Source organism: Peromyscus californicus, unplaced genomic scaffold, assembly GCF_007827085.1.
Source record: "Peromyscus californicus insignis strain IS unplaced genomic scaffold, ASM782708v3 Scaffold_6__1_contigs__length_162567912, whole genome shotgun sequence".
NCBI lineage: Eukaryota > Metazoa > Chordata > Mammalia > Rodentia > Cricetidae > Peromyscus > Peromyscus californicus.
Window position 1 is genome coordinate 158149419 of NW_026294584.1, and position 27497 is coordinate 158176915.

At 44.1% G+C, this 27497-nt stretch overlaps 2 protein-coding genes across 3 annotated transcripts in view; one reads left to right on the forward strand and one right to left on the reverse strand.

Moving 5' to 3' along the window:
* Positions 1-27497, forward strand: part of Rassf8 (Ras association domain family member 8) — an 80438-nt gene that overhangs the window by 46165 nt on the left and 6776 nt on the right. The window contains exon 2 of the mRNA XM_052722200.1: positions 24319-24486. Coding sequence (XP_052578160.1) covers positions 24384-24486 — 103 coding nt within the window. The 5' untranslated portion in view covers positions 24319-24383. The remainder of the gene's footprint in view (positions 1-24318; positions 24487-27497) is intronic.
* Positions 15034-27497, reverse strand: part of Bhlhe41 (basic helix-loop-helix family member e41) — a 59085-nt gene continuing 46621 nt past the window's right edge. Inside the window, exons 6-7 of one of the 2 annotated variants that reach the window (XR_008214663.1) lie at positions 21567-21705; positions 15034-19051 (exon numbers count right to left, since the gene is read on the reverse strand). The gene's annotated coding sequence lies outside the window, so the exon portion shown is untranslated. Of the gene's footprint in view, positions 19052-21566; positions 21709-27497 lie in introns of both variants that reach the window. The other variant, XR_008214664.1, reaches the window with a different exon arrangement.

The window sequence follows — 27497 nt, forward strand, 5'->3', positions numbered from 1 at the left end:
TCATAAGCAAAAGTTTACAGTGTTTGACAGAAAAGACTAATTAATATTTCTTATAGCTGTCAAAGCCAGTTTTTTCATTTTAAAGGAGTCATATGATTTCATCCTATTCTTTGCTATAGTGATGAGAACACAAGCACAAATACCACACAAGCCTCAGGCAGTGGGTGTGGCACCCGTGGGACTTCATCCTGACTGAAGTGGAAGGAGCTCCAGTGCTTGGTTGTCTGCAGAGGAGCTGTCTTTAGTTTAGAAATAATTAAAAGTATGTGAGTAGGAATTAAGAACATCCTGCTATAGCCTCCCTCCCTCCCTCCCTCCCTCCCTCCCTCCCTCCCTCCCTCCCTCCCTCCCTCCCTCCCTCCCCCCCTCTCTCTTTCTTTCTTTCTTTCTTTCTTTCTTTTCTTTCTTTCTTTCTTTCTTTCTTTCCTTCCCTCCCTCCCTTCCTTCCTCCTTCCTTCTTTCCTTCTTCCTTTCTCCCTCCCTCCCTCCCTCCCTCTCTCTTTCTTCTTTTGGTTTTTTGAGACAGAGTTTCTCTGTGTAGCCCTAGCTGCCCTTGAACTTGCTCTGTAGCCCAGGCTGGCCTGAGATCAGCCTGCCTCTGCCTCCCGAGTGCTGGAATCTGAGGTGTGCGCCACCACCACCCGGCAGCATTCCTTATTAAAGGAAAGGAAATTCAGACTGAAGAGGTGGCTCAGCAGTTAAAGTCACTGACTCTTCTTCCAGAGGACCCGAGTTCGTTCCCCAGCTCCCACATTAGCTTCCCCCTGGGGGACCCGATGCCTTTGGCTTCCTAAGGCACTACAGTCACATAATAAAAATAATAAAAAAAAAACAAAACAACAAAAAATTGAAAAACACTAAAATTCATGTGCTAAAATATAATACAGCTATACTATTTGATAAGCCCAGGTGTACGTCTTAGCATTAGTCAAACAAAATGTGACTTTAATTTCTTAGTGAAACTGGGAGTCACCGAAAGATCACACAGCTCAGCAGGAAGTGGCTGAGGCGGAGCTCATGCTCCTGTTCTGATGTTCCCTGCCTCTCTGAAGAAACAGGCCTTGGGTGGACCCTGGGTCCAAGCCAGGTAGTCACCAGCCCACCAGAATGCTCTTCCATATACTAGCAAGCTTAACCTGGGCCCAGTTCCAATGTCGGCTGGTGGTCCCTTCTGCAGTCAGTAAGTCTTTTGGAATACGGATGGCTTCATGAGTGGCTTGAGTTGCTATATCCCAGTTTTCCCTGGAAGCCTTTCCTTTCTCCAGGCGGACTTTCATCCTGGCAGATTTAGGCCCCATGAATGAGGCAAAAGTAAAGAGGAAGAGGAAGGGTAGGGCTGCCTCTGCGGAGAACAGTCTGTAGAGAATCCTAAGAGATCCACCACAAGACTGCTGTTACAAGATCACTTGTGTTTCTGTATGGTAGGGAGGAACCATCACAAAAGGAAATCTAAAATTTCTGCATATAGCACTGTGAAAAAGAACAAAATGCTTAAAGGTATATTTCCACAGAAATTATAGATGCTAGAAACCAAATGCTACTAAACGTAGAAAAAGACTAAAGACCTAATAAGGACAGTCGATGTTTGGATCCACTAGGGATCCGTGTGCAAAAGAAAGGTGGTGGTCCAGTTCTCACCTCATGCACTGAAGGGAAGTAATGACAGATTTAAAGAAGAGAAATCAGAAGCTCTTAAGCTAAGGTGTGGATCCTCAGGACCAGACAGCAGTTCCTTGTATATGACACTAAGTGCCGGGGTAACGGAAGGATAGAAGTCAAACTTGGGTTCAAATGGTGCCATCAAAAAAGTGACAAACTCTTCTGTAATGGAAAATATTTGCAAATACTTTGATAAAGAACTTATTTCCAGATAGTATAAGATCTCTTACAACCTAATTCAGAGCTAATTGCCTTAATTAGCTCAAGTGCAGTTAGCACATCTCCATGTAACACTACACAGTGATGCCCCTGACGGCACTCGGTACCGAAAAGAAACAGTGGACAGATGAAATGCTTGGTGATAAATGGAAGCAAGGCCCTCTACTTCTATAGCATAGGTGAACACTGAAAATGCTATGCTAATTAAAGAAACTGGTCACAGAAATCCACGTGCAGATGGCTTTGTTTCTAGGAGATCCTTAAGAAACAGAAGGTGGTGTGGCCCTTTATCTGAGCTCTTACTGCTAAAATGGAGATAAATTACAGCATAAAGAAGTTGAAGCCGTGTGTGAATTTAGTTGTATGGGTTTTAAAATGTTTCAATCCCTACTTCATACCCACCCCACCCCCCCAAATCCAGTGGGGTTATAGGTATTTTTGTCTTTTGGAGGCCTTGGGCGGGCGAGGGCTTTGATGGGAAATGGCAAGTGATTACTAATGGGTTTGAGGCTTTTTTTGTGGAGGGTGAGAACAGTCCCAAATTGATTGTGGTAATGGCTCACAGTCAGCCTATGCTCTTTAGCTAGTGACTCATGGAATGTTAGTGACACTGTAGGAAATGTGTTAATCAAACAAACTGGATGGTGCAGGCAATTTCCCATGCTGAGCTTTAAGCAAGAAAGACAGAAGGGCCAGTAGACCCCTAAAGAGAAGGCGTGGACTCTAAACATCCTAGGAAACAAACAAACATTTGTTTGGTGTAAGTGTATAAAAGTTATGTTTTTTAGGGTTCACAGCTTAAAACTACTTTAATGTCTAACTGCCAGTTAGGAGTTCAGACCTTCACAGATAAGAGGCTGCTGCCTTGTGGGTCTGACTGGCCTTGGAGCAGAGAGCTTCCTGGAAGTTAGATTTGCAAGTCATTAATCATTAAGTCATACTGAAAATCTAACATTTGTCAGTGACCTATTGCATGTAAGTTGCATCAACCATATCCCTATCGGAGACCTATTGTATATAAGGTACACCAACCACATGTCACCATATGTCCTTCTCTCTGGTGGTACCTAAGAGGGAGCATCCTCAAGTGGTGACAGCTGGGGAGGACCAGATAGGAGGGAGGAGACTTAGGAGGAGGGCGGTGCAGTCGGGACAGAAGGTGTGGAAGAGAAGCCAGAGAGCTGATGCTGTGGTGACATCCCAAGAGGAAGGTGTCACGGGAGGCACAGGCTGCAGCATAAGGTTCTCGGTGATAGTGTCAAAGCTGTGTTATCTGAGGACAAATGGAGGTAAATTATAAAACTGAAGCTGTCAGTGTGAATTCTATGTTTAAAATGTATCCTGCAACACTTCGTTCATTTCCCCATCCTCAGCACAGTTTTTGTATTTTTTCAGTGGTTGTATTTTCTCAGAGCCTTGCCTGTTTTCTGGATATTTTTAGTGAATACAATTAACTTTTGCATAGAGGAAGCTGTATATGAGGTTACATTGATGTGCGGTAACTTCCTCAGTGTACTGGATACAATGTACTCCAGACAGGGACTTCATGAAGAAGTCGCTCACTTTCTACCTGGCTCTTTCTTTGTGGTTTTTCTGTGGTGAAGTAAGGAACAGTGTTTTAACCGCGTGGTAACCAAAGGGTCTTTGCTGAGTCGTTTCTTGCCTATTATTTACATGAAATCATCAAGAAGCACTGTAGTCCTTGAGTTTCCTGCTTATGGCCAGAATTAGACCTTCCCTTAAACATTGGAATAGACAAGGCTTCACCATTTTTGTCTGTGAGGTGGGGTGGGATATTTTGTTCAAGGCTCGTGACTAGACTAAGCTTCTCTGACTGTTTTTTTTTTTTTATTTTGCTTTGGTTTGGTTTTGAGATAGGGTTTTGCTGTGCTGTCCAGGCTGCTTTCAGAGTTGTGAACTGTCCCAGTTCCCACCCCATACTGTTGTGCTAGGAGTTAGAGGCACACACCACCAATCCAGGCTCTTCTCCTTCTTTTTGGCTCAAATGTGTACACTCAACCCTGAAGCAGCCCTGGCTAATTTACACCTCCATGAAGCAACAGAAAGCATTCTTGCAGTCTAGCTGAAGAATGCCTGGGAGTGGTTCTATTTATACAGTAAGGACTCTGGAAAGCCCTCCCAACTTCGCCTTGCTTGCATGGCAGCAGTTCCACAGATCTCCACTGCCAGGGAACCACAGCCCCTTCTCTGCCCCTCAGCGAAGGGACTTAACTCCATTGTGGATAACATTTTAGCCTCTGGGGCTGCATTCAGTTTTGTTCCCTGCTGCCTGCACTAAGGAGTGTGGGAGATCCACCCTCCAACAGCTGTTAAGAGCATTGTCTTGCATCTATCTAGGGAAGAGTGACCTCTGGTGGCTGAAACCATAAGCCCCAAACTAATGGGAAAGCTCATTTCTCTCTGCACTGTTCTTGTCGCCTGGCTCACCATGTGTCAGCACACTGGTCCATGTCGGTGAATGTCTTTTGCCACATGTTTACACACTGCATCTCATTACCACCACATGTGCCCTGCATGAAGTTAGCCTTAATTCCAGACCCCAAATATTTCTTCCCTGCCATTCTTGTTTAATAATAAAACCTAAAACTTCAGTTTTAACTTAAGTGCTTACCACACTAAGTAGAGAGTTAGTCTTACCTGTCGGTTAAAGAACTAACTATACCAAAAAGTGATTCCTATCCTTGCCTGGCACTTTTCTTTGCCAGCTGTCTGGTGTGTAAATCGCCTTCATCCTAGAAGGTAGTGTCCTCAGTTGGTTTAGTCTGCCAGCAAAGGCAGCCTGATTGACAGCTTGATCTCATATCAGTCTTTCAAAGTTTAGTTTTTTGAGACCCACTTTTAAAAAGAAGGGTGTTGAGTAACTCACAGGGAGGCCTATAGTTTGGAAAACAAAGGTGAAAATAAATAGAACTGAAGTGAAAGAATGGTGTTTCTTGTGGGTTATAGATTATACTACAAGATGTATAAATGTCTCACCCTCTTGTAAGAGTGTAGGTGAATAGTGTAGGTGATTTAATTGTTGTGGTTTATACTTAATGATGAAAGCATTCTTAGTAGCTTTAATCCCCTGTGATCAAAATAATGTTTTATTTAGAAAAAAATCTTTGATTAAGAGCCATGGGATCAGGGACTGGAGAGATGGCTCAGTGGTTAAGAGCACTGGCTGCTTTTCCAGAGGACCTGGGTTCAATTCCCAGCACCCACATGACAGCTCACACCTGTTTGTAACTCCAAGGTCTGACACCCTCACACAGACATACATGCAGGCAAAACACCAATGCACATAAAATAAAAATAAATATTTTTTTTTAAAAAAGGGCCAGGGGTTACAAAGCATTTCTTTGGAAATATAAATCCACGTTTTTTCATTTTACAGTCCTGGGTATAGGACTGTAGGAACCAGAAATGAACCAACTTAACATGCTTGTATGTGTTTTAAGAAAGTTCTAGCAGGGTTCAGGATATTTTTAAAGCTACTTGTCCAGGTGAGATGCGGCATTGAGTGTGTTTTTCTGTACACACAGATTGTCTGTGCAGACAGTGACCATTGTGGTACAATACTGACTCCACAGCAAGAATTTAGGCTGTTCTTGGGAAACAGAAACTCCCATGGTACCTGTATGAAATAGAAAAGCATATCATTTGAGTGAGAAATATTTCTTTTAAAACTAGAGGTGATTCTGACAGTTCTAATTGGTAAATAGTTTAGAAATTGTGCCTGGAACAAAAACTCAAAAGTTCATTTCCTCATGCAGCATGTGTGGTTATCATGAACAGGATCATCAAATATGACCAATTAACATCACAAAAAAAGCATCTCAGAGGCCAGAGAATACTTAATTGTTATGTTATTGGACTACTAACCACTCTTCTGATAAACTAAGACATCTTAACTTCACAAGCATGTCTTCAGTATTTTAATATTATATTTTAGAAACAGTGTTTTAGTGCCCCATTGTCCTCACACAGCAGGAGAGAGCAGTTGCCAGTGGGGGCCAGAAGAGGGCGTCAGTCTCCTGGTACTGGAGTTACAGGCAGCTGTGAGATACAGAACATGGTGCTGTGAACGAAGAAATTGTGTTCTCTGAAGAGCAGCAACTGCCACGTCTCCAGCTCCTACCAGGATTTGTACAAGGATTGCAGAGAGGTGTCAGTGGCACTGTACAAGGCGATACAGATGATAAAGGTCGGGACCTTTGTTGTTGTTGGTGTCAGAGGTACCAGTCCACAGGTGCTTACTTGATGGGCATGAGAGGCCAGATCGGGATGGAAAAGCTTAAAAAGAGGACTTGATTTTACAAGTGTAAAAGCAGAAGGTTTCTGCTTTCTTGGAACTTTCTTATTCAGCAGTATTCCGGGGAGTGCTTCAGGACTTTTGCCTGACTTCAGTGCTTTCCTTCTAAGCCTTTCACATAAATTCACCCAACTGCCTTATATGTACAGCATCACATTGAGTTGTTTTTAGTAAAACATTTCTGCGTTTAATTTAGATATCCACAAATAGTCTGAGTAGCCACAGGAGTTTGAGATGAAGCCGTCTGCACCCTGGGAAAGGAGTGATCACCTGACGGTTTGGGGGCGCTGGGGAATTGGTATCTGGGAAATTCTAGATGAAGTTTTCCACTCTCTTGCTTCATTGCAATGTCCCCCTGACATGGTGTCCTCCTAGGGATGCTTTCTTGTGATGCTTTGCTCATTTTCATGTGTTGACTTTTAAAGGTCTTTTAGGAAGTTTGCTGTGATATTATTGTGCGCCAGGTGGCAGTGGCACCCGCCTTTCATCCCAGCGCTCGAGAGACAGAGCCAAGCAGATCTCTGAGTTCAAGGCCAGCCTGATCTACAGAGCGAGATCCAGGACAGGCACTGAAATTACACAGAGAAACCTTGTCTAGAAAAATCAAAAAATAAACAAATAAAAATAAATAAGTATAAATGAAAAAATGTTATTATTGTGCATGTTGATACTTAATTGTTTCATAGAAGGAAGTAGGAGAATTTGAGTTATTAATGTACAATAAAACTCTTAATTCTGTATCACTTACATTTATAGAAGATTGTTGAAAATCATACAGGCAAGGAAGCTTGAAGTGTTGCTTGCATAGAGTGTGAGCCCCAAAGCCAGGGTCTGGGGCTCTTGGGAGTCTTCTCTGACTGCCAAGTGTTCTAAGACACACAGATGTTGTTTTTAGAAAGGAATATAAATTTTTTTAAAAATGGAAATTTCTACATTTGTGTGCAGCAAAGACTTAGACATTTTCTTTCCTAGCAGTTTTTATTTTATTTTTATTTTTATTTTGTTTTTTTGAAACAGGGTTTCTCTGTAGCCCTGGCTGTCCTGGATCTCGCTCACTGTGTAGACCAAGCTAACCTTGAACTCAAGAGATCCACCTGCTTCTGACTCCCAAATGCTGGATTAAAGGTATATGCACCACACCTGGCTTTCTAGCTGTTTTTAGTGTACTTTTTCCAGCTAGTCACAGCCTAAGAAACTTTGAATCCATAAAACTTGCTGACTTATTAAGAGTGAAAGAGCTGGATGAATCTCATCAGCATCCAACTCCCTTACCCCTCCCTCTCTACTTATTCCAAGCCGGTTCCACATGGGAATATAAGCTGGGAAATTCTGTTACTGTTTGAAATGCCTGGAGTGCCAGCATAATTAAAACAGTATATGAGCACTTTTGGCCACCCTCCAGCATCAGTGATTACGTGTCTAGCATTAATCCAATGTGTCTACAGACGCTGTTAGAGTAGACATCTGGACCCCTGGACTCCAGAGCTGAGACACTACATAACGAGTTACAGCAGAGCTGTAGAGATGTGCCACCGCGCAGTCTGCGCACCGTCCTGCCTTAAGGCAGCTAAATAGATGAACAAAAGCTGTCTTGACTTAGTTCTAAGATGAAAAGTCAATGCTGCTGAAGGGCTTACTTTGCCATTGCATTACTCAGCCTTTTGTTACTGTGACAATAGCCAGCATAAACGATTTTCAAAGAAGAAATCTTCATTCAGTGTCATAACTTTGGAGGTTTCAGTGACCCGTGCAGGCAGAGCATTGGGGTAGCAGGAGCCTGAAGCAGCCAGGGAGCAATATGCTGGCTGAGCCACTTCGGTTTCCAAGCTGTCCCTCTTCAGGGCCCCAGCCCTTTGGCTGATGCCACCCACGTTCAGGGCCAATCTTGCCTCTTCACACTGTCCAGTGTTCTGGTCATCTCTGTACACATCCTCACAAATACACCCAGAAGTGCGCTTTCCTAATCTAGACATTTGTAGATCGAGACTCATCCTTACAACCCCGAATATTGTCATTATTTGGAGACAGATTTCTTGTCCAAATGTTGTGGCCCAGTTCTCAGGCCCAGAGAATGTGCTGGGCTCCTGTGATTTGTCTTTTGCTTTGTTCTGGTTTGTTTTATTGCCGGGATTGAGCCCACAGCCTCATGATGGCTGAGCATGCTCTCTGCTGCTCAGCTGTACTCACAGACCTGAGGGACTCAATGATGAAGATAATGTGCTGTCTGTCTAAGGTAGTGTTGAAGCACCAAGGAACGATCACAGATTGTTTATACCATCTTTTATGTTCACAAATTAAAGGTGGTAGAAGTAGTGAATTCTTCCACATCCTTTTATTTTCTGTCCAAACCTGCAAGGTATTGGTTTTATTCATCCTAAAGCATGTGAAAATTTTGTAAAATATCAACAGTTACCTAAAAAACGGCAGTAATATAATGTTTAGAGTATTGTTTTAATAGGAAAAAGAAAATTCTAATTAGGTTGAACGTTGTTATTACTCCTCTTGTAACAATAATAACCTCATGTAATAGTTTTTAAGTGTGTTTTTGGTGGAGGTAAGGTCTGTCGAGCACTTTATATGCATATCTGCCTGGTACTGTGGAAGGTTATAAGCAACAACTTTAGTGTCAAACTCTGCAAATCTTTGCTCCATCTCTTGTGAGCTGTATTGCATCATGTTAGTTGACCTTTCCAGGTCTGGGATCTGCATTTGTGAATTTACAATGACAATGAGATTGCTTCTGTGGATTATTTTAGGTCATTATGTATGCCAAGCATATTGGCATATGCTGGTGCCCCCTTCTTCCCACCACTTCATAAACCAGAGCCCAGCAGTTTACCTGGGCATTAACTGGGGAAGGGGAGCCAGGAGGAAGATGTTCTAAGCAGAAAGCAATGCACAGTGGGGCAGTGACATGGTTGTCTCATAGCAGCTGAAGACGCTGCTGCTGCTGCAGAAGAGGGGCCGTGTGAAGGATGTGAGCTTCATCCTGAAGCAGTGAGGACCATTCATGATTCATCATGAGGGAGAGCCCCCAGGTGTGTGTTAGCACTGAGTAAATGAACCACTGGTAGTGATAGGATGCCCTGGATGGGTTTGGGTCAAGGGAAGAGCTAAAATGCAGTTGTTTCTGACACTTTCAACCTTTTAATGAAGTTTGTGCCCATGCACAGTCATAAAAGGTGTTTTTCATTTGTTCAGAGTGCCTCTGGGTGTTTTCTCCTCTACAGTATACTATTTTCTTCCTAAGTATTGACTGTGGAATAAGTGTTTTCATGTCTCTCCCAGGGAGAATTCTTAGCCAGTGATGTAGATGACAACCTATGAAAGAGTAAAACTGACCACACCCATGGGACAGAGCTAACTGACTGCACATCTGCTAATTTTTATCAGTAGTGTTGGACAGTTGGGGAAATGCCATTAAAACTTACAATGAAACATCAAGAGTAATTACCACAAGTCTCAAAAGTAAGATAGAGTTTATAGCAACTAATGCTCACAGAAGTTTAACCAAGAATTGTGATGGGTAAAGATTTTACCTAGAGCAGTGGTTCTCAACCTTCCTAATGCTGCGACCCTTTAATACAGTTCTTCATGTTATGGTGACCCCCACCATAAAATGATTTTATTGCTACTTCATAACTGTAGTTTTGCTAGTGTTGTGAATCATAATGCAGATATTTTTTGGAGACAGAGGTTTGGCAAAGGGTTGCAGTCTACAGGTTGAGAACCACTGACCTAGAGGGTAAAGGCAGTCTGTCAGAAAGCGTGTCCAGTGAGTGAGTTGGTGAGTTTGCTGCATCGTGCTTTTCAGCTTGATAGGTTTTGGCGTTCCTAATCAAACAGTGAGCTTTCTGAAGCATGCTGTAGTACTTGGTTGTGTGTGGCTCTGGCCCCACTCCCCATTACTCCCTCCTCTGCATGTCAGCGGCCAGCAGCAGGCTCTTCTGTGCTGAGCGTGGGGAGCAGGTGTTGGAGGGAAAGCACAGGAGCTTCAGGGCTCCCAGAAAAGAAGAGCGAGGGATGTCGTTCTGTGGTTTGGGCTTGATCGTTCCCACTGGGAAAATGAGTTTGAGTTTGGGGAGCAGTAAGACTACTTATACCTACAGAGAGCATGGAGCTGAGTCGCCATGGCAGGGCGCTCAGGGACTCCCCTCATGCCTGCGCTCTCACGCTCCAGCGTGGACATAGCTGTGGTTTCCCCATCTGATCTCCATGACAGCTGTATCAGTTTACACTTCTGCTAGGAGAGAGTAAGAGCTCCTGTGTCTTCACATCATTACCAACATTTGTCATTTGTTTCTGTATCAGTCAGAAAATGTTTATAGCCCTAAAATTTGCTTCTGACCAGTTTAAAAATGAAGTTGTCCTAATGTGGGGGATTAGAACCTAGAACCTGGTGGGCACTGTGGCTGCACCTGTGGTCAGCTGTGAACATGGAGTCCCTGTTGCTGTGAAGTTTGGTCTGTGCTGTTGTAGTCTGGGTCAGAGGGGAATCTGTAAGGTGACTGTCATAACAGCCTAAGAGTAGTTTTGCTGAGTTGATAGGGTAATCTCCATTCTGGTTTCCTTACAAGGTGGGCATGGCCTCTTCATTTAACTTCTGCTGTATTACAATGAGTCTGGGCTTGTGGGAGTCGGCGGTGGCTGTGAATCTCAGGGTCTGGGAGTAGGTGGTCGCTGTGATGCCATGCTGTTGTTCTTCTGTAGAGGCCTGGGGCTCCAAGACTGAGGTCCACACTTAGCTCCCTATCTACTTCTGATCGCCTGAGCTCCTGAGCAGGTCAGCTCCTGACCCCTGCTGCTGGAATCTTTAGAGGTTTTTGTTTGATGAGGGTGTGGGTGAGGGTTACATAAATCATTTAACACTTGGCAACACATTTGAGGTTTCTAAGCTGAAAAATTGGAAGGCCTTATCCATATGATTCTGATGTTAAACAACCTGTTGCCCATTGTGTTAAATCTCCAGTGTGTCAGCAGCACTGGTGACTGATGGTTTCCAAGTCATCTTTTACGGACTTAAAAAAATGTTTTTTGAGACAGGATCTCACTGTGTAGCTGTGAGACCCTGTTCTAGGACCCTGGCTCTTCTAGAACTCACTGTGTAGACTAAGCTGGCCTCCAGCTTACAGAGATCAGTTTGCTTCTGCCTTCTGAGTGCTGGCATTAAATGAGTGCACCACCATGGCTGGCATGACATTTTTAGTAATAGAAATTTCCATTCAACATTCTGGCCCTGTAACTCTAAGGAAACAACCTATGACCTGGAGATAAAGGCATGGATTTTGTGTTTTCTTCATTTTTACTTCATAAGTGGGTTTATTTAAATAAACTCGTAACCAGTGATTTACCTGTCTTTATCAAATGTTTATAGGAAAGAGTGCATTTGTCATTTGTGTCTTCATGGCATAACCACATTACAGAATGTCTGACCCTGTGCTAGTGTAATAAGCACAGACTTCATGAATCACATCATTTATTGAAAGTCACAATCTCAGCACTTGGGAGGCAGAGGCAGGGGAATCTCTGAGTTCCAGGCCAGCCTGGTCTACAGAGCAAGTTCTAGAACAGCCAGGGCTGTTACACAGAGAAACCCTGTTTTGAAAAATCATGGGGGAGAGAGGGAGAGGGAGGGAGGGAGGGGGGAAGGGAGGGGAGGGGAGGAGAGAAAAGAAAAAAAAGGAAAACAGTTGGATGGGTCCTAAGCATTTCTTGTGTCTGAACATTCTCTGAACATCTAAGTACTTATTTAGAATAGCTTCTGTGTTGGTGTTCTAATGTTTAGACTTTTTTGATTCTTGCTATAGGGTAGATGTTGATGCCCCCACCCCCAAAGTCTGTTTTTAAAGGCTGATCCTCTGAGTGGTGCTACTAGGGTTTGTAACTTTAAGGAGATGAGGCCAGGGAGTTCTTTGATCTTTGGTGGGGCCCTGAGAGACTGTGAGGTCAGCAGGTATTCCCCACTTTTCACCTTGTATTCAGCATTGCCTTTTCTCTATAAGTTAATTATCTGAGGTGCTCTCTGATGCAATGGAAAGCTAATGTAGTTGTTTTCTTAATGTAAATATATTATTAGTCTTGATTTTGTTTTTTTGCTGTGTATGTGGTATGCATATATGGGGTATATGTGTATGTGGTGTGTGTGTGCACATGTGTATATGGTTGTGCACTCCCTGGGTGGCCTGCTCTATCACTGTCTTATTCACTGTCACTGAACTTGGAGCCTGTCTGCCTGTACTGCCTGCCCTGTTAGAGGTGGCTGTGGCCATGGCCAGCTGCTATTAGGTAAGGTGCACAGCAAATGTTCTTACCCACCGAACCTCCCCCCAGTTCCGGTAGTCTTGGTATTTAAAAAAGAAATCAGAAAATTGTCATGTCCTTTATAATATCTCTAGATTAATAGCTAGAACAAATAACTGGTTCTTTGCATTTGAGCTCCAAACTTAGCCAATGTAATATTCTTAGATGCTCTGCCACTCCTAAGTAAATTTGGAAAATAAGTTAATATCCATGAGGTGGTAGAAGGTTATTGGGTCACATAGTAAGGTGACCTCTTACCTGAGGAGGAAAATGTCTGTTGGCCTGAAGTTCCCTGAAGGCAACAAAAGAAGAGGAAATGGCTGTTTCTGATGGACTTGTGCTGTGGGGTTTGGGAAGCAGTACAGACAACCCGAAGCTTCTACCGTTTTTTCAGGGTCAGTGGAGGAGCAGACTTCCTGACTGGGAAGTATTGTGGGAAGGCTGCAGGATCCAGGCCTGGGAAGGCTGCAGGGCCCAGGCCTCCTTGGAACCCTCCCCTGACCGCCTTTGCCTGGACTCCTGTCTGTAAGCTGCCGACCCATCAGACATGCTTCTTCCTGCTTCTTGAGCGGCAAATGCATATCCATGGTGGAGGTGCGTGTGTGAGTTCATTTTGTTAGGCCATGCTTTGCAAAGTTGTGCTCTGTGATTTGTCTCCCATTGTCTAAAATTTATTATTCAATCTGTGTCTTTTCCTCTGAATATTTAATTATACTGAAACACAAGCCAGATTCTTTTGGAAAGTTCTCAGTTTTCAAATGTGCAGCCTCTAAGGTTTCGATTTTGGTTTGTTTTCTAGAGGCCTGTGCTTTCCCTTGGGGTCTTGGGTGGATTATTACTATTGTGAATATGTGAAAATTCAGTGATCAGAAGTTCAGCATCTTTTTAAATTGAATGACTGTATAAACTTGAGCAGTATTTCAGTTGGACAATGTATTTCACAAGTGTGTGTTGTGTGTACAAGCTCCTCATCCCTGTGGAAAGTGATGGAAACCCTGTTCTCTAGTTTAAGTGGCAGGTAAGAAAGTAGAGCACATGTGTGCACACATATCCTACATATGCACACATAACATGCTTGTGTGTGTATACACACAAGAGTGTGCAGTGAGATGCTAACCTGAGTCCAGCTGACTGTCCATAGTGGGCAGCAGCTGGACTTGTGCAGTCTTAGACACTGGGCATATGAAGAGTCTCAGCAGCATTGTCTCCGTGGTGAAGCGTTGATGTGTGTGTCTGCTTTTTCTCTTTTAAGTACATATTTCTAAGCTCTCTGTATAGCCCTATAGAAATACCTGTTGCCCCTATAAATTAAAAATATCCAAAATTTGATTTACTATTTTTATTTAGTGTAGAATCTTACTGAGACAGGAAATTGCTGGCTACTATAAGTGTTTTTAATTTTTTTTAATTTTTTATGTGCATTGGTGTTTTGCCTGCATGTATGTCTATATGAGGATGTCAGATCCCCTGGCACTGGAGTTGCAGACAGTTGTGAGCTGCCATGTGGTTGCTGGGAATTGAACTCAGGTCCTCTGGAAGAGCGGCCAGTTCTCTTAACCACTGAGCCATCTCTCTAGCCTGTATTTTGAAATTTTTAATGTCTGATCTTAAAATGAATGCTGGCTGTTTTTGTTTGGTTGGTTGGTTTTGGTGTGTGTGTGTGTGTGTGTGTGTGTGTGTGTGTGTGTGTGTGTGTACACACACTATGACTTTTTATTGTTTTCTGATCACTGAACATTTATGACAACTAGCACGAACATTTCAGCTCCTGTTAGGGCCATGATACCCACCTCACTGTATACAATGTTTATCATCTAAAATACAAGGATGTGATAGCTTTTCTCCAGAATATGCTATGAACATTCCCTTTAATAAGGATCCTTTCTGAAATAATATAAATATCAATCAAGGAATTTTAATTTATATTTTCTCTGGTTAAAGGAGAAACATAGAAAAACTTAAGAATTTGTCAAAGCTGAGAAGATGGCTTTGCAGATAAAAGTGCCACCCACCAAACCTAAGAGCCTGAGTTCAGTTCCCAGAACCCATGTAGTAGGAGGAAAACTGACTGCCAGAGGTTGCCCTCTGACTGCTACATGCACCATGGCATATGTATGTGTGGATACACGTACACACAAACACACATAAGTAAATGTAAGAAACAAAACAATAGTTTGTCAACTGCCAATAAACATGGCAGATATGAAAACGGAGCTGAGAGGAGAGTGCATGTGGAGCTGTGCCCCTCAGATGTGGCAGATGCAGTGGACTTCCTCTGCGGCCTCTGTCTCCACACCCTCAGGGGAGCTACTCATGTAGGGGACCTATGTGCTGGTCACTGTCACTTCCTTTGGATTTCCTCACATGCCTTGGAACATTTTTACTTGAGCACAAGGTAAAGCAGAGCTTGTCTTGCTTCTTCACTAGTGACATTTGCTCTATTTTGACTAACTTATTTTTAGGGAAGAAAAAACTTTACTTATGTGACATGGAACATCTTTGCTGAGACAGTTTCATACAATACTAGTTAATTTTTTCAATTCTAAGTGATATTAGACATAGTTTTTGTAATTGTTTTTCTATCTCCTATAATATGATTTGCTTGGATATTTCCCTAAATGTTAAAAAAAAAAAAAAAAATCTGTGAATCTGCTGCAGTAAACGGTTTTGTTTAAGCTCCTGGGGAAGCCGTGGAGTACAGCTGAGAGTAGCGGCCATGCATTAGACACCACCTGGGGGTAATTTCTGAGGGTCACACTGTGGAGTTTATAGTCACCGTAGCATCAGTTAATGGTATGGTTTAGGAACTAGAGGCAAAGGAAGGATTCTGTGGTACTGAACACTCCTGAGTTCTCTCGCCCAGTTCTCAGGGTGCCTGTGCTTTTCCTTACCAGCATCTGTGCAGTTACTGTCTGGAGTCCACAGACGTGCGTGCACGTCCACCTTGTGTAGGTCACTGGGGCAAAGGACTCAGTTTGTGGAGAATTAGGAGGCAAAGAATTTCCAGGGAAAGACAGTAGCACATACAGCTCGAAGAAGCTACAGAGTCATGTGTTGGACAGATGTGAAATGTCTTGAGGAGGGTTATATTTGAAAGGGGTTTCCTGTAGCGATAGTGTACAGAGTATGTGTGCAAATAGAGGCAAGTGGACAGAGTGGGCTAGCAGGCAGTTACAGTGCAGTGGCATGCTTGTGGTGGTCTGGATCTGGAAGTCAAAGTACTCCATTGCAGCAAACATCTCTACTGCAGCTGGAGTGAGCTATTGCTGTTGAGAGCAGCATGAGCTGGGCTCACAGACTACACGAACTTTGTGTGCTCACAGCTGTCGTGGTAGTGGCCTTTGCAGAAGATCAGTTCTAGAAGGTCACTTGGAGGTGAGTAGGCAGATGCAGTCATTTTGCAAAATCCACTCATAGGATTCCTGAGTTTTCTCTAATATGTTATACTTCAATAAAAATGTTTCTTTTAAAATCTAGTTTTATCAACCGCTAAGCATGTGTGACTGTTAGGATACGATTTCCAGCCTTCTCCCATCTAGAGAGTCACTATTACCATGCTGCCATTTGCCCTCCATAGACTGTGGGTCAGGTGGAATTTGGATTCAGAACCTAGTGTGTGCCCTGCTTAGCTGAGCTGAGTGGCTTTGGGAGGCACCGTGCCATCAGAAACCTCCATGGCATGTGTTCCTCACTCCCTCTTGGTCATTGGCTGTGAGCTCTGTGCATCTGATTTTGCAGCAGCAGTGGCCCTGAAGTCCTTCAAAGCTAATGCACTCACAGGGACTTGGTGCATCTCTCCTGAGACAGCGTTAGTGGTTACATGTGTCCGTTTCTTAAGTGCTTACTGGCACTGTCAGACCTGCCACTTACTAGCAGGGGGAGCCTAGGTGAGTGTCCGAGTGCTCTGTGCCTCAGTTTCCATACTTGTTCAATTCATGTCATATGGTACTCAGACAGGTGATAAAAGGTTAGAGACAGACAGACAGACAGACAGACGGTTTACCGGCTGACATTTTGTCACATAGTAAGACTTTAGTGCTAACTCCTTACTGTTCATATTGATTGAGCCAGTAAACAAGAACACGTGGCCACTTGGCTGGCTTTTCCTCACGAGGTCATAAAAGTCCTACAGTTCCTCCTCAGGAAGAATTGCCACAGTGTGCTTGTCCTTCAGTCACCTCTGCAGATTATTCAGTAGAAGTACTTAACATTTGCTCACTGCCCATCGTAGTGATTAGTGAAAGAGCCCTGCAGTGGCACGTGCAATCTTCACAGGGGCTTTAGGGTGCAGGCAGCAGTGGGAGGGGCTGCCCACTCACACTGTCTCTAGGGCCGTAGAGCATCCTGGGACCTGACAGAAGACCCTACAAGACAGACGGCTTCTCATGCTCCCTTTAATAATACTACTGCAGAAATGGGTCCTAATAGTCCATTATTTTTATATTTTTTTTATTTCAGAATTTTTGTGCAGGGGCTAGAGAGTTGGCTCAGTGGTTAAGAGCACTGGCTGCTCTTCCAGAGGACCCAGGTTCAATTCCCAGCACCCACATGGCAGCTCACAAACTGTCTATAATTCCAGTTCAAGGAGACCTGACAGCCATGACAAAACACCAATGCACATAAAATAAAAATAAGAAAATTTAAGACAAAAACTTTGCAATTTAAAGGGAAAAAAAAGTTTGTACCAGTAAAACCAAACAGTGTGGAAATCAGCAGCAACCATGTGTGGCTTTCTTATGCTAATGCTCTACCCCTGACTCTTTAGAGAAATACCCTGCTTGACATCCCTGTGCTGGCCACTGCTCTGTGATATATGTACAGCAGTGCCATTTGGTGCTGTACATTGCTCTGGTCCTTTCCCAGTTGGTGTCAGTGAGCTCTGAGCCACTGTGGCTCTGGGATGTGATTTGCATGTTCCCCAAAGACTTGTATGCTGGAAGCCTGGTTCCTTGGGTTGCCATGATGGGAGACTCTGGACCTTTAAGAGATGGGGCACAGTTGAGATGCCCTCTAAAGGAAACAAGGTGTTTTTCCCAGGACCCCGGTATTTTTGGCAAGAGGGTTGTTTAAAGCACTCTGACCAGGGCCCAGCCCCATCTGGCATCCTTGCTGCCCGTCTGCCTGGCTCTTGTCTTTATGTGGTGCTTTCCATCACCTCACCAGAGGGCAAACTCATGGACTACCTGATCTTGTCCTAAATAAACCTCCTTTGTTTAGAAAGTTGGCCTGTCTCTGACGTGTCATGGAGTAATACAAATATAATAGACTACACAGCGTCCTCCATGTGCCTGCAGGAAATACCCCATGAAGAGCCCCTGGCTTCCTCCAGTCCAGGCCTTCAGCAGGGAGAGCCAACTGTCTGGGGCATTCGTTGACAGGTTAGTGATCTGAGGGGTGGGGATAGCAAGGCTGGAGTATGGAGGAAAGGGAGGAGGAGGGAAATGCTACCTGTGCTGAAAGCAGTGGCATCCTGTGACAGCGGCTCCTGTCCGAGCAGACCCCAGAGAGGTGGGGACTGTGGAGAACTGCTTCCAGTGAGCTCACGCTGGAGGCTGTGGCTAAGCCCGTGTGCTCCTGAGTGTGGCCTGCTTTGTTCCCATCGCGTGGAGGGACGTGCCCACTGTGCAGTTTTTCTTCTCCTGCTGCCTTCTTCAGGGTTGATGTTGGGCTCACAGTCCCACCCTTGCTGTGGCAGTGCTCTGTCAGCCAGAAGAGAGTCCAGGCTAACGGTGGTTCTTGTGTTCCTTTGGGGTATTAGATGATTTCCAAAAGGTAACTCGGGGTGGCTGGGAATAATGAACTACTTAGTTTGTCAGTATATGTAGAAAGAGACCTGTAAGCAGAGCTAATTTTGGAGACCAGCCTCAGTTATTGGAAACATCTTTATCTAATGGATAATATATGGATAAACGTAAAGATTTTGCTCATTTTTGAATTATAATTATTACATGGAAATTCTGCATTTGTACTTAGACCCTAGTTAAGAAGCAAAATTTTACCCATTTAAAAAACAATTGTGTGTGTATGTGTCCGCCTATCTATAAGAGTGAGTATATGCACAAATATGTATTCAGGTGCCCATGGGAGGCCAGAACAAGGCATTGGATTACAGACATTTGCAAGCTGTCTAACATGGTGCAAGGATCCAAACTCCGGCCTTCATGATAGAGCAGCAATCCTTCTTAAGCCCTGAGCTCCCTCTCTCCAGCTTGGCACGGGCTGATGCACAAGGAAGCATCTCTCTTCAGTTGTTTAAGCACTGTGCTCCCAGAAACGTTTGATGTCGGTGAGGAGCTGCTGGTTAACACCACTGGGTATGGAGTTAATCCCAGTGTGGCTATGGGTGTCGTGTATGGCTTAGGAAAATGGATGTATTCGTACACTATCCAGGTTGAGCTTGGAAAAAAAGAAAATGACCTTCATAGTGCCAAAGTAAGAGATAAAATTAAAAACGAGTTACTGGTTACATTCATCAAAGTTAAGGAAGGAGTCATCAAGATGGGTCAGCAGGTAAAGGAGCTTGCTGCCAGCCTTCCAACCTGAGTCCATCTCTGGGACCTACGATAGAAAAGAGAACCATTTCCTACAAGTGTCCTTTCACCTCCACACCTGTGTACACACACACACACACACACACACACACACACGCACACACACACTAAATGTAATAGAAACTCCTTTTAAACTTTAAGAGGAAAAGGCCCTTCTTAATAGAAGGATTGATATTTTTATGCCGATAACTTTATCTGGACTCGAATATTTCATACTAAATATGATCAAAATTTTAAATATGAATCCTTTAAAAAATTTAAGGTTGTTGGCTGTTCTTAGATACCTGATACAATAACCTAAAATGTTCCTTGTTTTCAGTGGTCTTATTTTTCCAAAATTTTTCATTGCTGATGACTTTCTGTATAATAGAAGTTTCTAATTTTTGAAAGATAGAATTTTCATTTCCATGTACAGAAATAACTTGAATTCATAATTCAGAAGTCACTTGAGCTTGTAATATTTGACCCTATTAATCATTCTGAACTATAGAGCCTGACTGTAGAAGAGGTGGGCAATGGCAGTGAAGACCTTCCAGATGATGAGGGAAAGCTGATCCCCTCCAAGCAAAGCTGTAGTGTATTCATTACCATTTCTAGGGGCCTCCATGCCTTAAAGAGATGGGGCACATTTCCATTTTATATGCAGGCATAGTTTTCACAAGACTGTAGCCTGTGGCCTATTTCAGCAGGATGTTTAAGGGGCATTTCTGTGGTTTGAATGTGAAATGTTGCCCACAGGTCCATGTGTTTGAACACCTGGTCCTCAGCCGGTAGGTAGTACTGCTCTGAACGATTATGGAACCTTTGACATGAGGCCTAACAAGCAGCTGTGGGGCCATAGGAGCAGGGTTTAAGGATTATTTGCCAGTTCCATTTTTACCCTAGATAGAGTTCCTGCTCCATTGAGATGTGAACAGGCTGCCTCACACATGAGCTCCCATGAAGCCTCCACGCCTTCCCCTCCATGATGGACCTAAACAGAGTAAATCCTTAACTCTTTTAAGTTGCTTGCTGCGGGTTTTCTGTCATGGTAGTGAAAATATTAGCAACTTCCCATGCCCAATGGTTGATTTGCATTTAATCCGAGTTATCCTAGTTCTCTATTGTGGGACATTAGCACCTTTTCTTTGGTTAATGGCCCAAGCTTGGCATATGCTCCTGCTGTGCTTGCTTCTCGTGTCCCAGGAGTTACATTTGCTCAGTAGTTATCACAAAGATGCTGTCTGTGTGAATACACAGCACTGAGCTCTGTGTAACACTCACCTAGGAAGCGCCATTTTTCTAGGCTCAGTGGCCTGTGAACCTGTCACAACAGTTTGTGATCAACACATATTTTAGATGCTGTAGTTAAAAACATTCAGCCTGCATCCTGCTACATTAATACCAAGTGTCATCTCTTTGGTATCAGACTCTAGATAGCTCGTCATGCTGGACCTGGGGGGAGGGGCAGTTCAAGCAGGGAAACAGGAACACAGGAAGTACTAAACAGCATTCAGCAAGGTGGCTGAGAAAGGGTGCTTAATGCCAGTCTAGGGGTTGACAAGTGAGAGGCTGGTGGTTCCTGGTGCAGTCTGCTGGGGATGTGTCTGCAGCAGCTCAGACTTCCCTGTGCTGCTCATGGCCCATCTGCAGGTGCCTGTCAGAACACCAGTGCTGGTTTCTAGGGTCACTGTTCTCTAGGTGTCATGAATCCCTGTGCCCGGTACGAAAGCCTGCTCTTGTGAGACGCCTCCACACATGTAGGCACTTGATCACAGAAGGCATCTTCAACAATCAGTGGTCTGTAGCTAAAGAACACTTCTGTGAACCGTCTTCATACCCTCCTGAGTCCATGTAGATCAGCCACAGGCCCTACCAAAACTCAGATGTAGCAGGAATCTTAGAAGGTCTTATTAATAAAATCAAACCCAGCGCCAGGTATTGGGGTGAACGCTGGAAGATCAGAGAAGCAGAACAAGCCACAGCCACCTCACCTTGCCAACTCCTCAGCTAATCCTGTTTCCTCAGACTGGAAGCCTCTGAGTCCTCATCCAGAATGAATTTCAGCTGAACTGCTGCTCAAAAGCCTAAAAGCTGAACCAACCAAATGCTGCTAGTTCCTGGTCCTCACACCTTTCTGCTTCCTGCCATCACTTCCTAGGATTAAAGGCGTGTGTCACCAAGCCTGGCTTGTTTCCAGTGTGGCCTTGAACTCACAGAGATCCAGGCGGATTTCTGCCTCTGGAATGCTAAGATTAAAGGCGTGTGCTACCACTGCCTATCCTCTATGTTTAATATTGTGGCTGTTCTCTTCTCTGACCCCAGATAAGTTTATTAGGGTGCACAATATTTTGGGGAACACAATACCACCACACTAAGATGCTACAATTGCAAATGTAGATACCTTGTAAGAAAAACAGGCACTCAGGTGTGTCAGTGCTGTTGGTCGGAGGACTGACTGTGTCACTGTTCCCATTCTAAGTTCTACCTGGGATGTCCACATCATTTTCTTCCTGGGTACTCAGACACCAGTGACCACTCACCTGCATGCAGCCACAGTGTAGGCCTTCTGATTTCCCCTGTCATCAAGTCTGGGGACGGGGCATAGAGCTGGGGTCTGGACTTCAGAAAGTGTGGGGACCACTTCAGGTTTCAGCTCCTGGAGAGGTGTGCTGGGGGCTTCTGCTAGGAAGATAGAGAGACCAGCTCTTCAGGTAAGTTTGCAAATAATACAGCAATGTTTAGGGGAGCTGAGACGATTACAGTGTAGCCCCAAACCTGAAGAAGCTGTGTTCACCTACACATGTCTGCGTCTCCAAGTGTGAAAGAACAAAAACACAAAGACTGGTAAGAGGCCTCTGCTCAAAGTATGAGCACTCTGTGAGTTTGCATGATAAGCAGTGTCTCTGAGAATGGATGTGCATGTGTCTGTGTTCATTGCAGTCACTTAGTTAATAAAAGTTCAAACAATTCTCACCCAGATGGAAAAATCGGTGGTGATGTGCCTGAGAGTGAAAAATCACAGAAAGGAGGCACTGGGGACAGTTGGTCATTGCAGTCAAAGGGGACGTGAACTCTGGGGACCCACTATTGGGCCATACTGTGATGTTACCTCCATACATGATGGACTTAAAACTGTGAGTGGTCATCTTAGAGCCTGAGGGTCCCCATGGCGGGTTTCTTTGGAAGGAGAGGATTTCAGTGAGATCCAAAGCTTTCTCAAGACTAAGGTTTTCAATGGAAAATAAATAGTTATCAACTAGGCTTCAGTTCAGAGCCTTTAACAGAGGAGTATGTCATGTCTGATAATTTTCAATACCTGAATTTTATCCAGAGAAAGAATACCAGGAATTCTTTTTTTGGGTGAATGGGGGTGTCTGGTGAAGGGGGAGGTGCATGAGGAGTGGTGGGTGTCTAGAGTTTTGAGTAAGATTTTTAATGTTGTTAATTCTAAAATGTCAGCGCTGTTAAAAACCTTAAAACTAATCCAAATGATCACCTAATTAAATCAGTGTTGATTACCTCTCCTAAGCCTATCATTCTCCTTTAAAATCAAGACGGATCACAAGACAGTGAACAGTAAACCTGCTTAGTGTGTAGCCCTACCACACAGAGAGAGCTGAGGGTTAAAAGCACAGGAAGAAGAGAGCATGTGGGACTGACTTTAGCAAGACAATGTGTGCAGTTAGTGGAAGAGCTCAGTGTACTTGGTTAAGTAAAGTCTTCTGACTGGCACATAATGTGGCCATGTTGTTTTTAAAGGACTGGGTAAACAGTGAACACTGGGAAGGGTGTGTTTTATATTGTTGGGGGTGGAACTCTTCTGACTTAATGAAATCAGGAAACCAGCAGTGAGAAAAAGACAGATATGCATGAGGGAATGATTTCTTTCAGCTGTTTTTTTTTCTAAATATTTTTATTTTATAATTAATTTAATTTTACGTATCAGCCACGGATTTCCCTGTCCTCCCTCCTCCCACCCCTAGCTTTCCTCCGCAACCCACCCCCCATTCCCACCTCCTCCAAGGCAAGGTCTCCCCTGGGGAGTCAGCCCAGCCTGGTAGATTCAGTTGAGGCAGGTCCAGTCCCCTCCTCCCTACACCAAGGCTGAGCAGAGTGTCTCAGTATAGGCCCTAGGTTCCAAAAAGCAAGCCCATGCACCAAGGACAGGTCCCAGTTCCACTGCCTGGGGGCCTCCTAAACAGTTCAGGCTCATCAACTGTCTCACTTATCCAGGGGGCCTGATCCAGTTCCATGGGGGCTCCTCAGCTATTGGTTCACAGTTCATGTGTTTCCACTAGTTTGGCTATTTGTCCCTGTGCTTTTTCCAATCATGGTCTCAATATCTCTCGCTCATATAATCCCTCCTCCCTCTCGCCAATTGGACTCCTGGAGCTCTACCTAGAGTTTGGCCGTGGATCTTTGCATCTGCTTCCACCAGTCACTGGATGAGAGTTCTATCATGACAGTTGTTTTTTTTTTTTTTTTTTTTTTTTTTTTTGGTTTTTCGAGACAGGGTTTCTCTGTAGTTTTGGAGCCTGTCCTGGACTAGCTCTGTAAACCAGGCTGGCCTCGAACTCACAGAGATCCGCCTGCCTCTGCCTCCCAAGTACTGGGATTACAGCATGCGCCACCACCGCCTGACTGACAGTTGGTTTTTATAGCCCTGGTGTAAGCAGCTCAGAGAGGCCTGGGAAGGCCAGGGGAATGTGACTGGCACACGGATGCACACTGGTCCCCAGGGGAATGTGACTGCCACACGGATGCACACTGGTCCCCAGGAGAGTGTGACTGCCACACAGATGCACACTGGTCCCCGGGGGAATGTGACTGGTACAAGCATGCACACTGGTCCCCGGGGGAATGTGACTGGTACAAGCATGCACACTGGTCAGTAGGATAGCATAGCAAGTATGTTTAAAATGGTTTACTCATTCATGCTTCAAAATGATAGGAACTTAAAAAATCTCTGACATTACGCTAATGAACAAATAGAGAAGAGAGAGGCAGAACACCAGCATGACACTGAGCAAGTAGATAAGTCTTTAGATCTGGGACACAGGTAAAAGTTACTATGAGAGTAAGTCAGGGGTGGGGCATGTGGTAGGAGCCATTTACCCTGCAGAGTTCTGGTCCATAAAGTAGGCCTGGACTTTACCACAGTGGGGTATTGGGTGTCATGCTATAGTTCACATAATATATGGGAAAGTTTTCTTTATTTAAAAAACGATGTTTTACCTTTTTTTTTTTTTTTTGTAAGCTAATGCAGATTCTGCCTTCTCTGTGTTTCCAAAGCCAGAGCCATGACCTGAAATCCTGATGACCACTGCCAGGGCCTCTGGGTAACCGGCAAGTGCACCATGGAACTTAAAGTATGGGTGGATGGAGTTCAGAGGATTGTTTGTGGGGTCACTGAAGTCACAACTTGCCAGGAGGTTGTAATAGCCTTAGCCCAAGCTATAGGTAAGTCAAATATGTCAAGTCAAAAAAAAAAAAAGGTACTTGGTACTTGTGGGGTGTGGTGATGCTGTGTGCATGAGTTGGCTTCTCAGCATCTTGATAAAAACACGTGAAATTTAAATTAGAGGGCATTTGGTTCACAGTTTCAGAGGGTTCAGCTATAGTTCTTGGCCTAAGATACTCAGGCAGAACATCCAGGTAATAGGAGTACATGGGGTGCAGAAGGAAGGGGGAGGGATTTTATCAGAGTTTATACATACTTATTCATTACTTTAGATTTTTTTTGGAACACAATGAAGGCATAAACCTCCCTCTCCCTAAACCGAGTAATGTTCATAGTTTCTGTTTGCATTATAAATCTGCTATTTAGCAAACACGATTAAGAGGAAATTGTATCCTGCACCTTGCTAGGTGCTCAGTTCCTCGTTGTCCCGAGCTCCTCGTCAACAGTTTATGTCAGAGGCATGTCCGGTCAGTGTGGGACTGAGATAGGTCACTTGTTGCCAGCACACCTGCACTGTGGCAGGTCTGCTTGTCCCGAGCTCCTCGTCAACAGTTTATGTCAGAGGCATGTCAGGTCAGTGTGGGACTGAGATAGGTCACTTGTTGCCAGCACACCTGCACTGTGACAGGTCTGCTAAACACTGACGCGTGTCTGTGCTCACTGTGTGGAAGTGGTGCTGGAAGTGCTGGACCTCCATCAGGGGAACACCTTCCCCCCGAGACTGCGCTTGTGGAAGGGGAAGTTAGAGCATTTCCTTTTCTGCCAACATACTCAGGATTTCTTTCAAGAACCTCTCATGATCTGTTGGATTGAAACAAGTCAGGATTCAGTGAAGATTAAGACATCAACTCAAAATTTTCCCTGAATGGTGTTGTTTTTTTTTTTCCTTTATTTTACATCTTGACCATAGTTTCCCCTCCCTCTTCTCCTCTCAGTCCTTCCCCCATCTCCCCTCTGCACCCCCATCCTCTTCTCCTCCACTTCTATTCAGGAAAGGGCAGGCCTCCATGGTTGTGGACAAAACATGGCACATCAGGTTGTAGTAAGACCAAGCACCTCGCCTGTACTAAGGCAGAGCAAGGTGAGCAGTGTGAGGAACAGGGTTCCAAACCCAGCAAAGGTCAGAGACAGCCCTGCTCCCACTGTTAGGAGTCCCACGAGAAGTTTTTAAAGAGGAGGTCTCACTATGTAGACCAGGCTGGCCTTGACCTGTGGCCTTGACCCTCCTGTCGGGCCATTCAAGTGCAGGGTAATAGGCACACACCAGCATGCCTAGAAAAAAAGTCTACAAAGGTCACACTACCTGAGCAGGTACCACAGCTGCATCTTTTTGTGTGCTAACCACATATCTGCAGAGGGTTCCATGGAGAAAACATGTCCTACTCACCGGATGTGTGTTTCTTTGTTTAGAATGAAGAATGTACTTAACCTGTGAACAAATGTTTTAACTAAACTGACTACCCTATTTTTCCTTTCTCAATAACTCAATTCAGGGCCTGCTTTGAGAAGCTGAAACTTGAAGGTAGATGTTGTATGGTGTTATTTCAAATTTGGCCTAAAAAGCCTTTTTTTGTATCATAAATACTTAATTGAATGCAGAGCTCATCTGAGGAGTGACTCCACTGGTGACCCCACAGCTGCTTCCTGTCTGCCATGAGACTATTTAAAACTATAATCAGTGTTTTCTTTGCATTTATGTATTTATTTATTTATTGTGTCACATTTATTAAACAAACAGCTTAGACTGTCAGTGCCATAGATAACTGGATGGGTAAACAAACTGTAGACATTCAAGCTATGTCAGTTTCGGCATTCTTACGTTCTGCTTCTGAATTGCTGGGGGAGTTCATATCCACACATCCAGATGCCCATGTATTGATCCAGTAATGGAGAAAATACCACTGTTTGTCAGCAGCTCCTGCTGATGTTTCCTATGCCGCTCTGATTGCTAGATGGCAGAGTTTCTTTATAGGACAGTGACTACTGATGTTCGCTTTCTTTGTACATGTTGCAGATATGCATACGTGTGTGTTGCCTGCATGTACCTTTTTGTTTGAGACAGTCTCTCACTGCCCCAGATCCCACAGGGATCATAGGTGGGACCTGTGGTCCCTGACCTCTTTTGTGGGTTCTGGGCTCCGAGCTTAGGTGCTCATGTTTATCGGCCCGTGTTTTACTGACTGATGTTTATTCTCAGCCCCTGAGGTACATGTTTAACAAACTCAAAATAGCACCCACCTTAAATGAAAATGTTTATGAAATGTTTTCACACCTATAACATTACATTGTCTTTTTTTTGCATTATATTTATTTGGATGGGGCAGAAATATACCAAAGCTCACATATGGAGGCCAGAAAAAAAAAATTCTCAGGAATCAGTTCTTTGTTTCCACCATGTGTGTCCCAGGGATCACTGGACTTGGTGACAATCATTTTTACCCACTGAGCCCTCTTTCTGACCCTATGTTGTTTTTTGAAAGTTTATTTCAATTCTGTAATTAGCAGGTAAAGCATATTTTTTATTTAAATGATTTTACTGTTTTGTCTCTAATAGTAAAATCTAAATTTTGGGTTTTTAAGAAGAACCTTTGAAACTATTATTATTAAGATTAAACCAAACTTCTCTTCAGACTCCCCTTTCCACAGGAAGCTGTTTGGAAGGGCCATCTTTACTGGGCAGCTTCAGCTGTGTGAGCTGTAGGCCAGCCAAGCACTCAGGGAGCCCCAAGGCCTAGGCACTGCAGTGAGCTGGGGCAGGTTCTCCACCACACAGTGACAACCTGTGCCGCTTTAGAAGCTCTGGTTAACTTCTGGGACCCTCCCTTCTTTGCTGTGGGGGAAGTATTCCCAACGTTTTTCTTGGTTCAGTCTTTCCCCAGAAGTTCTGAACACGTAGATATTTGACCAGAGTATAAAATTCTTCGTCAGGGGAAATACAAAGTGGAATTTCTAACAAGTCAGAGGATACTCGCAATTCATATCTGAACAGCATGCTCTTACAGCTTGTAGA